Raw genomic sequence first — 12,570 nt, forward strand, 5'->3', positions numbered from 1 at the left:
TCATGAGTTTCTATTTCAAATCTGAATAAGATACCGTGAAAAATGAGACTGTATGAAAAAAAATAAGTGCTGATGTGCTGATGGCAACTTATACAAATGGTAATAACACAAATGCCCCATATAGTAAATAATCCACTCTCTCTATTCATATAGACGCATTCATTTTGAGCAGTTATCCTACCTTAATAGCGAGCTAATTTGGGCTGATTTGTACTCAAACAGATGGTTATCATGCAGATACATTCACATTCACCATAAAACACACTCTCACATATATAAAAACTGTTGAAAAATAAAAGATACAAAGAAAAAGGCGATCGCTATAAGTTCCGCCTCCATCAGCTGACAGGTGCGTCAGAGCGCGTCACGAGGGAGCGCCAAAATTCAAATATCTTTTGCCTATATTTAATTCTTTTTTCCGGTGGATCATCTCATTCTGTTTGTGACACTGTACGCTGCAAAACCATGCTGTTTTTTTATTACCAAGACGCAGTTTCTGACCGTGAGTAATTCCACAATGGACGTTAACAGTTCTGTCGCTAAAGAACTGAAACGTAAACAAATGGAATTATGATCCATATTACAATGTTATTGCTTCGTTGGACTGAACGTGCTTCATGAGATGTCATTCAGTGGACCCTTACCTTTCTAACTAAACCGGGATTTACAGCTGTGGATGTGTTATCCCCAGAATTCTGATATTCCAACGATGGCCTGCCACCATCGGCCCAGGAGGACAGGGGTTGGATTGGTTTGAGTGCCTTGCCGCTGCAAGGGGACATGATACTTATAAAAGATGGAAAAGGAAATTTGGTCATTCCGAATGTTACTGTAATGCACTAAAATGCAATGTTATTTCTTAATTTCATATGCAGAAACCAACTGCCTTAACCTCTTTGCGGTCAAAAAATGGCGACGGCCCCAGATTATTATTGTTTCTCTTTCACAGCACATTAAACATCACTCTCTTACTTGATCTGGAGAAACTGTGCATCAGTTGAAAGTTTAAAGACTTCGATATTTGACCAATGTTTTGATAAAACATTATTGCAGTGAAAGTTATTTAGTAATTTATGTCAGGAGTGCAAAATAATAAATCTGTATTATGCCCAATTTTGAATAGAAATTCACCACTCACTCATATTCAGTCACGTCTGCAGCGGTTTATTTTTGTTCACATAGATTCACTGAACAGCGACAATAAGTGTTTATAGTACAAAGTTGCTTATCTATGGAGATATATGGATATATTTACTGATGTTTACTTCATATTTCTTCAGACAGAATCATAATTTCTATTCATTTTTCACAGATTTTTTAGTAAAGCTTGTTATGACATTTTCTTGAGATTTGGGGAATTTTTATAGAAATTATTGAAAATGTACATCTGAAATGCTAACTTGTGCAGCGATGTAAAAGGCTATAAATAGCAAATTTTTCACTACAGTAAACAAGCAAATTCGACCCGTGATCACAAAAGGAAGTTATTAAAAGTTTGTTGGTCCAGACATGAGATAATAGCACAAAGAAGAGCTTACATGAGAGTTTACAGAAGATGACAGGCATCATAAATCAATATGATTAGCCTTTTCTAAAAACACAAATGACATGGCCTTAGAAAATATTTCATAAAATTAACAGTTTTACTGATTACATTATGAAATTTCAAATGAAGCACTGGTAATTAAATTAAATTAATTCATTTAGCAGATGGTTTTATCCAAAGTGACTTATAGTGCATTCAGGCTATCAACTTTTACCTATCATGTGATCCCAGGGAATCGAACCCCCAACCTCGCACTTGACAGCGCAATGTTTTACCAATTGAGTTACAGGAACACAACAAGTAGACTTGTGGGTTTAGCTTGATTGTGTTTCTAAACTCATATCCTACATCAACAAATTAACTCTAAATGTAAAGAGATGCACTTCAAAATTATGAGTCATATATACCCTGCAAACTAATTTTTAAGAATAAGATTTAAAGTTGGTTGGTCAGATGTATCTATACAAATATGCAAGTTAGCAATAGAAATGGTTCATTTGCATGCAGTGAATAGTTAACTTATAATAGGCCTAGAACTAGCAGCTATATTGGCTGTGTGTAATAAAAAGTCATGTGTACTCTTGTATATCTTATAACAGTAAAAAATAAATAATAATAATAATAATAATAATTGTAGTGAGAATGACCAGTAAGTAGAATTTTTTTTCTTTTCTTTTTTAAGAGAACGTCCTAAATAGACTTGAGTGATGCATGTATGGTCAAGTGAATGCTTTGCCATATTTTCAGTTTTACGTGACTTTCGACAGAAGAGGGCGAGATTTCATTCAAAACAGCCAAGAGGCGGCTTCGACAGAGTCCAGTTGTTCTGAATCAGCTAATAGGACGCCGCCTCAAAATAATGTTATCCGACCATCTCACGTCCTCCTCACGCCGCGCAAGCTGGAGCTCAGATCATCGTCTTTTTCTAAATAGCTGATGGCCTCCGTGGGCGCACCCACAACGATCTTCCCTAAAGACACACTAAAAATAATTATCTTTAAACGAGAACAAGTGAGATTATCACGGGGTTTTATTTACTTCCTGGGACAAGAAAGCGGTCTTGGTTCCTTCACACGGTCTGTGAATGAAACATTTGATCTTACATCTGGCGCTTTACAAAAAGTAGCAGAACACTTTACGATTGTAGAATAGCGCTTTGTTTTTTCACGTGATTGTGTCAGATGCTGTGTATGATGACTGGGATTATGTTTACGTGTACGCGGTAACAAACTGGAATGAAAACTGTCTACAGCCCTCCTGATGCGGGACAGTGGCTTATATTGAAACATGTACTGACCCATCGCCACATGCGCACCTGTGCTTTCTTCACCGGATAGCCTGCCAAGCTTATGCAGAAACAGGTATTGCATGTTTTTTTTTCTGGGTAGTACTAAATCAAGTCCTTGATTAAATGATTCTCAGAGGAGACCGAATGCGTAATTAATGCTGACACATATGAATACCATTACATGTAGGCCTAACCTTACAATCAACACGTTCGTTTGGAATTTCAGCATTATATGAGTCTACACATTTCATGTGAATAGACACAAAATATGACAGTGCTTTATTTAAATGCAGCCGAAATTATTTAAAATGAATCTAAAATGAGCTTGCAAGTAGCTCTTCTAATGTATTCAACATAAGCAACATCTAGATAAATGTATCCTTTGTTATACATAAAATTATGAATATACAACTGCTATTGTTGACTAGCTTTATATATATATATATATATATATATATATTAAATATACGTAATGTAAATAATTATCAAATTCATATATATATATATATATATATATATATATATATATATATATATATATATATATATATATATATATATATGTGTGTGTGTGTGTGTGTGTGTGGGGGGGGGGGGGGGGGGGGGGTATAATGTATGAGATGAGTAAATATGATGTGAAATATATGTGAATATAAAATGACATGTGGACATAAAGTGAATATATTGTCATGTTCTTCAATATATGAAAAGCAGCAATTACTTATGTATTATTAAAATATATTGTAAAACAAATTAGTGTGTAAATTTTCAATATGCCATTAAATATATTGATCATTTACTGTATATTACGGAAATATATTTTCTTTACTAAGGGAATATACTGATCATTAATAAATGGAAAAATATTTTTGTTCTTTAAGGGGCTATTCAACTTGCTTTCTATGAAACAATTGCAGTTATCACTGTAAGAAGATGAACAGATAATGTCTCTCAAAGTAATCTTAGACATCAACTCTCATTTAAACCAACAACAAACATGGCGACAATCAATGAAACATTCAAATACAATTTCAAATATGAACAAAACAAAAAAACAAGCTACTGAGCTAAAACTAGCTAACTAAGCAATGTTTCCCCTAGTGTCAGAAAATGTGCTAGGCTGCATGTCACTTCTCCTTTAAATATGAAATCAAGGACTACTGTGATGGGAACCCAGTCTAAGTGAAGCCATGGCAGGTCATTTTTTTAATAGTGTGACTCATTTTGTGTAAACATCAGCTGAGTGATCCATCAGACACAGAACAGCCATTATTTAAGAGGAGAGTGAGACACTTTTGTGGGTGTGTTTCGATGTAAGCAGTATGAGGTCACTTTATTCCATTACACCTCATCATCATCACTCCACACTGCTTACACACACACACACACACACACACAGAGAGAGAGAGAGAGAGACACTAGTTTCATGTTTCATCATTAGTTTCTGTTTCCTACCTGTCTTGCCTTATATTGCTTCTTTTCAAATTGGATGAAATTCAGGGGTTAGGTTTTAGTGGTTGTGGTGGGGGTGGGGGGGGTGTATAATTTCAGTTATTTTGTTATTTTTTTAAAAAAAGATGAGAACACAGGAAGTCAAGGACATTTGTCCCAGCTCAATTGTCCGAGAGAGAGAGAGAATATGAGGACAACTTCAATGATCATGAGGAGAAAAGAGAGAGTAATGGACAATATAATTCCCAAAAAGTATAGACTGAGGCTCTTCCTAACCAAGCATACTGCTTTTCCATGCTCTGAATTAATGAAATGCTCTTCTAGCCAGAATTGTCTAGTCTTCATGCATTTCCAAGTTCACAAATCTGACCCTGGACCACAAAACCAGTCTTAAGTGTAAATGTGTTGAAGTGTTGAAATGTTTCGCACAGGATCCGGCTCGCTTCGCCCATCGAGCCGCAGCAACAGGCCTTCAGCGAGCCTGGACTGCGCCCCAGATGAGCCTCTCGATGACGCCCTGCCATGCACCATGGCCCAACGGCCTCCCCACAGCCACTGTTGCAGACACTAGCACAAGGTTATCGCCGCTAGCAGTACAGGCCCAACCACGTCAACAATTTCATCCACCAGGTTACAACCCCGCCCACTTCCAGTGGCTTGCAGCTCCAGTAGCTCAAACAAACGCAGGCCCGCCTCTGCTTGCAGTTCAAGCCCACACTTCATCCTATAATCTTTCCTTTCCTTCATATCCTCCAACTAACTTTCCTTTGCAAGCCCCAGCAGGTCATCCAAGCGTGAGGCCGCTGCCACCAACATTTGCAGCTACGGATTATACCCTTCCCAGCTCTCTCATACAAACTAAATCACGATATTCTCTCTTCACAGCAACCCGGATGCCCGTTCTGTCCCAACGCAGTCACCATGGAATCACCACCAGTATCCCAAAGTATCCCTGCACAGATCCTCTCAGGTGCAGATGTAGACCTTTCCTCTCTTCTCTCTCTACTCCCAGCAGTGGAACCAGACCACCAAATAGATTGCGGTGATTTCTCAGTTACCCTGAAAAACACAAACACTCACTCATCTCATTCTTTCATTTTCTGAATTTCCAATTGCTTTTTCCCATTTCACTGAAATCATCAATCATCTCAGGTGGCGCGAACTGAACGATTATCAAGCAATCATAATCAAGTCAAGTGCTTTATTGTCAATTCTTCCACATGTACAGTACATACATACAGAGAATTGAAATTGCGTTACTCTCAGACCCCGGTGCATACAGATAACATTAACAGTAGAGGCTAAAAATCTAGATCAAATATAAAATGTAGAAACAACTATACATTAAGGGAATGTATAGAAGAGACATAATAAAATTAAGACATAATAAAATTAAAAACAAGGTTAAATAAAGCAGCGCAAGTCAAATGGCAGATAGAGTGCAAATCAATGAAGTGAACAACAGTGCATATAATAGATATTTAGTGCAAAAAAAAACTTATTTAGTCTGATTAAACTGACAAAGGGCTCAAGAGCAGTTATTTTATTTAACTGACTGATGAGGTCAGAAGAGGGGGGGGGGGGGGTCAAGTTCGGGAGCGAGTTCAGCTTCCTGACAGCCTGGTGGATGAAGCTGTCCTTCAGTCTGCTGGTCCTGGCCTGGAGACTCCGCAGTCTCCTCCCTGATGGCAGCACACTGAAGAAGCTGTGAGGCGGGTGGGTGGGATCACCTGTGATGCAGAGGGCTTTGTGAGTGAGACGGAAGGAGGGAGGGGAGAGAGACACCAATGATCTTCTCAGCTGCTTTCACTATGCGTTGCAGAGTCTTTTGACAGGTCGCGTTGCAGGCGCCATACCACACAGTGATGCAGCTCGACAGGATACTCTCGATGGTGCCTCTGTAGAAGGTGTACATGATGGGGGGTGGGGCTCTGGCTCTTCTCAGTTTGAGGAGGAAGTAGAGACGCTATTTTGATTTATTGGCCAGTGCTGCTGTGTTTTCAGTCCAGGAGAGGACTGACACATAGCCGAGCTCGTGCTGTCCTATGCAGGTGGGCATTTCTACACGTACCATAAACTTTCAGCCAAAAGTGCAGTGAAACCAGTGGAACCAGTGCACATACTGGGGCGCACTCAACTCAGATCTCCACAGGAGGTTGCAAAAACATTACTTGTGCAGTTTGCAGGTCACTAGCGCACTCAACTGCATCGTGCCCACTGGTTAACCCTTCCTTCTATACGCGGGAACAAACACCCCTAAATCCACCAGCTACATGCTTCTTGCAGCAACCACCAATGCAAACCAGGACTCCCCTTTCAACAAAAGAAGACAGCCTGTAATAATTTGAACATGGGTAAATGTAACAGAGTGCGCTGCCGGTTTATGCACATCTGTAGCTTCTGTGGCGGTGCTCATGTCTCATGCCAGCTTACAAAGCTGTGAATAAAAAATCCAAAATTATTTTGCGACTCCTGTAAATATTTTATTTGCACTTCAAACTAGATTATCACCCGGACATGGAATTTACTCATTATCTGCTGTCAGGCCTAAAAGATGGCTTTAAACCCGGCTAAGAATGCCCGCTCTCCCAAAACATCACATGTAATAGTCTTCAATCCGCCCTCATAGAACCTGAAGTTGTAAACAAACTGTTCAAGAAAGAAGTTTAGTCAGGCTTCATGATTGGCCCATTTGACGTTTCATATCAGCCCTGTTGGAGTGGCTCAAAAAAATTTTCGGGTAAAAAATGCCTAATATTCGACCGGTAAGCACAGCACAATTCCCTGTTCCCAGGCATGAATAGCTTGATCCCTCTCAATGAGTTTTCGCTTAAATACCACTACACAGATCAGATCAACATGATCAAAATCACAGGTCGGGGTGCTTGGCTTGCAAAAATTGACATTACAACTGCTTTCAAAGTAACGCTCATCCATCCAGATTCATGGCACCTATTTGGAGTTTGCTGGCTCTGGAAATATTATTTCGCTGTGCATTGAACTGTCGGATGCAAAAGCAGCCCTAAAATTTTCAACATGCTATCAGAAGCAGTCTTGCTAGATTTTGGCGAACAACTACGCCATTTCTCACTTCATTCATCTGCTAGATGATTTTTTTTATAATCTTGCCTCCCAATGCCATTCCAGCCCTGCACATCCTCACAGTCCAAAACTTTTTTTTCTGAGCTTGGAATTCCTAACGCAGAGGAAAAAACCATGGGCCCTGCAACATCCATTGAATTCCCAGGAAGTAATTTGGATTAAGACAAATTCCAAGCATCCCTGCCCAAAGAGAAAATTGAGTGAATAACGCTCATCTCTTCTACTCTTCTTGAAAAATCTAATTGTTCAAAACGCGAACTCTTATCCCTGCTCTGACATTTAAACTTAACTGTGCACATCATTCTGTAGGGCCGCCCCTTCATATCGCATCTCCTCTCACTCACGTCCTACATCCACTCGCTAGAGGACCTCATTTCCATAACTCAAGCATGTCGCGATGAACTCAGGATGTGGTTAACATTTCTAAACCAGTGGAATGGCCTGTCCTTTTTTTATAATAACCATGTTTCATCCCTGACCGATATCCAACTGTGCACTGACGCCGCCCCCTCAATCGGTTTTGGGGGATTTTTTTCAAGGTCGTTGGTTTGCGGTTCCATGGCCACCGCAGCTCCAGGACTTATCTCAATCATCAGCTCTATTTGAGCTTTATCCTCTCGAAGTAGCAGCTTTTCTGTGGGGGAAAGAATGGGCCGTTAAAAGCATTTTAGTGCAATGCGACAGTGCATTGCATTAACAAAGGCCGTTCCCATTCACCTGCTCTGATGCCACTCTTTAGGTGTCTCTCCTGGATTTAAACACGTCCCAGGGTCAGAAAACCAAATCAATGACTCAGTCTCATTTTCTGTTTCAGAAATTCAGGACGCTGGCTCCAGAGGTGGATCAATTCCCAACTCCAGTACCTCGCTATTCAGAACTAATATTCCTGTAACCCATCTGTTAAAACCCCTGCTTGACGCATCATTCGATACCATCTTCCAAGCAGTTTCTCCGAGGTTTTAAAATGTTCCATGCCTCTTATAACATGCCTTTCCCTGATTTTTCTCTTCTTTCAGTCACCTCTTTTATTTACTAACTTAATAGCATTAAGGGCCTTCAAGTTGGGTCCATCAAATCAGGTAACCATCAGGTTACTTGAGGGGCATCCAATTTTTCCATAAATTGATGTATGTGCTCCTTTCCCTGAAATAAACAATTCACAAACCTTCCTCCTGATCAAAGGGATCCAAAGATCCCAGACCACCCGTCCCGACGCTAGACAATCTCACCAAATTTATTTACACCCTCCACACAGGCTACCAGCCAATCAGTACCACTCACACACTCGACACCATGTTTATCCTAGCCTTTTTTGATGGTGAAACAATTTCATATTTGGTTAAACAAAGTAAGACCGACCAAACCGAAAATGGTAATTTCATCTACATTTTTAACCTCTCATCACCAATCCAACCATACCAGTCCATTCTGGCATATTTGCAATGGAGAAGCTCTCAGGCTAAATCTCCTCTGGAACCCCTATTCATAGACAAATCCAAAAAACCTGTGACACATTTTTGGTTCCAGAAACACCTCAAATCTGTTCTCCAACAGTCAGGCATTACAGTAGAGAATTTTTCAAGTCACTCATTTCGTATCGGGGGCAGCAATTTCAGCAGCCCAAAAAGGCGTCTCCAATCCAGATCCAAGCCCTTGGGAGATGTTCCTCAGATGCTTTCCATAGCTATATCAAAACCAACCGATTCCACATAAAAAAAAGCCCACCAAACCCTTATTGATTGAAAAATTCGTCCAGTCAGCATTTGGTCTCACAGCGGATGCAGTGTGAGGAAAATCTCCCGGTCAAGTACTCATCTTTCTCTTCCCTGTTTTCTCTTTCTGTCCAGCGAGCATTTTTCTCACAGCGGAAAAAGATGCAAACTCACCCGATCGGTCGCTCCCAAATTACAACTGAGTACTCTGGGATAAGGCCGAACTCTGAGCTCGGAGCCCTCCCTCCAGACAGCATGCCAAATACGCATTAAACTTTACCCCCTCAATTGTATGTAAATGTGAACTCGTGAAATATACCTAATGATTTTTGGCATAAAAGAAAAATTTATAATTTTGACCGATACAATGGTTTTTTTTGGCTCTTGCTAAAAATCAACCCCAGCACCGTATGAATGGTTTTGTGCTCCAGGGTCACAAATGACCTACAAATGATCTAAAACAGAGCAAGCATGTTATTGCCTCCTTAGGGTCAATTGCTTTGTTATATTCCTCATTTTTTTTATGTTTTTTAGATAAAAGTGTTTGGTAAATTAATAAATATGAATGTAAAATTATTCATTATGTGTGAGTGAATTAGCTCACTTGTGTCTGTGTGCATATGTGTTATAGAGGCCATACTTTATAACGACGCTGCAACATTTAATGACTCGTAAGACATGATTTATTGTGGGTTTAAAAGCATTTTCTCTTCTGATGCTTTGCTTATTTGAAACGTGTCTTTGTTAAATTATAAAGATGCAGACTTTTGATGAAAGTGGGTTCTTAATGTGTAAATGAAAAGATATGGATACATAAATCATGTGTGTGTGTGTGTGTTTGTCTATGCAGGCTGAGGAAGGCCGTTGATGGAGGGTGATGCTGTTTTCACAGCAGCAGTGGCTGAGGCAGAAGTTCTTTGTACTGGGTATCTTGGTTGTTGGGAGTCTTTTCTTTCTAGTGGTTCGAGAGGACACTTTAGACAGGTAATTATACATTCACAGAGAAAATCAAGCCCCATTGTTTTTTTCAACAGTAGCACCTTTATCCCTGTGTACATGAAGAAGTCAACGAATCAGATTTAATATGACACGTTATTCCACAAAACAGAAAAATCAAGTTTAATTAAAATTCATTTTTAGGACATAAAACGTCTTGAACACTAGGTGGTTATAAATCCAAATGTTTTTTTTTTCTCTAATTGCAGACTGCACCTCATCTGCCCCATTAAGGACAGACTGTGCCCTGCAGATACATCAGGGCAGATGCCTTTACATACCTTGCAGCTAAAGCAGGCTTTAGGTCTTAAGCTGCACAGGAGAAACAGGACAAGGGAGCAACTGCAAACGCACCGCCTCATCAAGCAGCTGCCCAGAGCCATCATCATCGGAGTGAGGAAAGGTGGAACACGTGCACTGCTGGAGATGCTCAGTCTTCACCCTGCTGTTGTCAAGGCCTCCCAGGAGGTCCACTTTTTCGACAATGAAAAGAACTATGCTCGTGGTGTTGACTGGTACCTCAAAAAGATGCCCTTCTCTTTTCCACATCAAATAACTGTTGAGAAGAGTCCTGCATATTTCATCACTGAGGTGGTACCTGAGAGGATATTTACGATGAATTCCTCTATTAAACTTCTGCTGATTGTGCGTGAGCCAACCACCCGCACCGTTTCAGACTACACACAGGTACTAGAAGGCAAAGAGCACAAGAACAAAACATACAACAAGTTTGAGGAACTTGTGGTTGATACCAACACTTGTGAGGTGAACACAAAGTACAAGGCTGTACGGACAAGCATCTACAGCAAGTACCTAGAACACTGGTTAAAGTTCTTTCCCATTGAGCAGTTTCACATAGTTGATGGAGACAGCCTCATCACAGACCCACTTCCAGAGCTTAAGCTGGTCGAACGATTCTTAAACCTTCCTTCACGAATCAGCCAGTACAATCTGTACTTCAATGCCACACGTGGCTTCTTCTGCCTGCGCTTCAACTTCATGTTCAGCAAGTGTCTGGCGGATAGTAAGGGCAGAATCCATCCAGATGTAAATCCCTCCATCAAGGAAAAACTGCGGCGCTTTTTCCATCCATTTAACCAGAAGTTCTATCAAATCACAGGCAGGACATTCAACTGGCCCTGAAGATTCCAACATCTGCCGTTAATGTTAAGAAACATCAGACATGGGAAAAAAGCATTTTTATAATGCTCTGATCTATCATTATTGAAATGAGAGCTTCAATCAGTAGTGAACTTTTGTACTTGCGCCTAAATTGTATAGAAAAATTGAGTTGCAGTTTCATCTAAGGATTTTCCTCAAAAAGAACTGACCTAAACAGTATTAGACGCAAATACAGTTTGCTATGTACCCCTCACACTTCAAAATGGATTTATCAGCCTGACTAAAAACATTTTGATCGAACTGAACAAATTAGTAGCTGACATATTCTATTCAACTAGAACCAAAAAATAAGCAGATTAAATGTGTGAGGATAAAACAGTACTGGTGTGTATCTTGAGACAAAACAATGGCACTGACATATTGTAAATAATATTGCATCCTGTTCACCAGAGTTCAGATCATTTGGACCTGTTTCTCACCAGTCATGGTCTGGCCCTTACAATAGTAAAAAAAGTACAAATTAAAATCATTGCAAAGTATTACAAGACTGTTGTGTGAGAAAACCTGTATGAACTGTGGGGTTTTCTTACGTTCCAAAAGTATCAATAGTAGTTCTCTAATAGTATTTCAATAGTAGTTTTTAATATTATCTTATATACAAACCGATTCCAAAAAAGTTGGGACAATGTACAAATTGTGAATAAAATGATTTGGAAGTTTCAAATATTTCAAAATTTTATTCAGAATACAACATGGATGACATATCAAATGTTTAAACAGAGAGAATGTATAATTTTAAGGGAAAAATAAGTTGATTTTAAATTTCATGGCAACACATCTCAAAAAAGTTGGGACAAGGCCATGTTTACCACTGTGTGGCATCCCCTCTTCTTTTTATAACAGTCTGCAAACGTCTGGGGACTGAGGAGACAAGTTGCTCAAGTTTAGGAATAGGAATGTTGTTCCCCTCTTGTCTAATACAGGCTTCTAGTTGCTCAAGTGTCTTAGGTCTTCTTTGTCACATCTTCCTCTTCATGATGCACCAAATGATTTCTATGGGTGAAAGATCTGGACTGCAGGCTGGCCATTTCAGTACCTGGATCCTTCTTCTATGCAGCCATAATGTTGTAATTGATGCAGTATGTGGTCTGGCATTGTCATGATGGAAAATGCAAGGTCTTCCCTGAAAGAGACGACGTCTGGCTGGGATCATATGTTGTCCTAGAACTAGGATATACCTTTCAGCATTGATGGTGCCTTTCCAGATGTGTAAGCTGCCCATGCCACACACACTCATGCAACCCCATATCATCAGAGATGCAGGCTTCTGAACTGAATGCTGATAAAAACTT

At 39.8% G+C, this 12,570-nt stretch overlaps 1 protein-coding gene across 2 annotated transcripts; it reads left to right on the plus strand.

Annotated features, from left to right (window-relative positions):
- Positions 1–2,306: 2,306 nt before the first annotated feature.
- On the plus strand, positions 2,307–12,276 carry LOC127984505 (heparan sulfate glucosamine 3-O-sulfotransferase 5-like). 2 transcript variants are annotated; one of them, XM_052587162.1, is made up of 4 exons: positions 2,307–2,907; positions 5,172–5,256; positions 9,951–10,084; positions 10,306–12,276. In XM_052587162.1, the coding sequence occupies exons 3-4, from the start codon at positions 9,978–9,980 to the stop codon at positions 11,237–11,239; spliced, it is 1,041 nt and encodes a 346-aa protein (XP_052443122.1). In that variant the 5' UTR covers positions 2,307–2,907; positions 5,172–5,256; positions 9,951–9,977; the 3' UTR covers positions 11,240–12,276. The 2 variants fall into 2 exon arrangements, with proteins under 2 accessions (XP_052443122.1, XP_052443121.1); XM_052587161.1 differs by lacking the exon at positions 5,172–5,256.
- The last annotated feature ends 294 nt before the right edge of the window (positions 12,277–12,570 follow it).

This window comes from Carassius gibelio, chromosome B20 (genome assembly GCF_023724105.1).
Source record: "Carassius gibelio isolate Cgi1373 ecotype wild population from Czech Republic chromosome B20, carGib1.2-hapl.c, whole genome shotgun sequence".
Classification (NCBI taxonomy): domain Eukaryota; kingdom Metazoa; phylum Chordata; class Actinopteri; order Cypriniformes; family Cyprinidae; genus Carassius; species Carassius gibelio.

Excerpts from the sequence above, each read along its gene's own strand:
- LOC127984505 (XM_052587162.1), top strand. The coding sequence starts at position 9,978 with ATGCTGTTTTCACAGCAGCAGTGGCTGAGGCAGAAGTTCTTTGTACTG. Across the intron at positions 10,085-10,305 it reads CGAGAGGACACTTTAGACAG|ACTGCACCTCATCTGCCCCA; the intron begins GTAATTATACAT and ends CTCTAATTGCAG.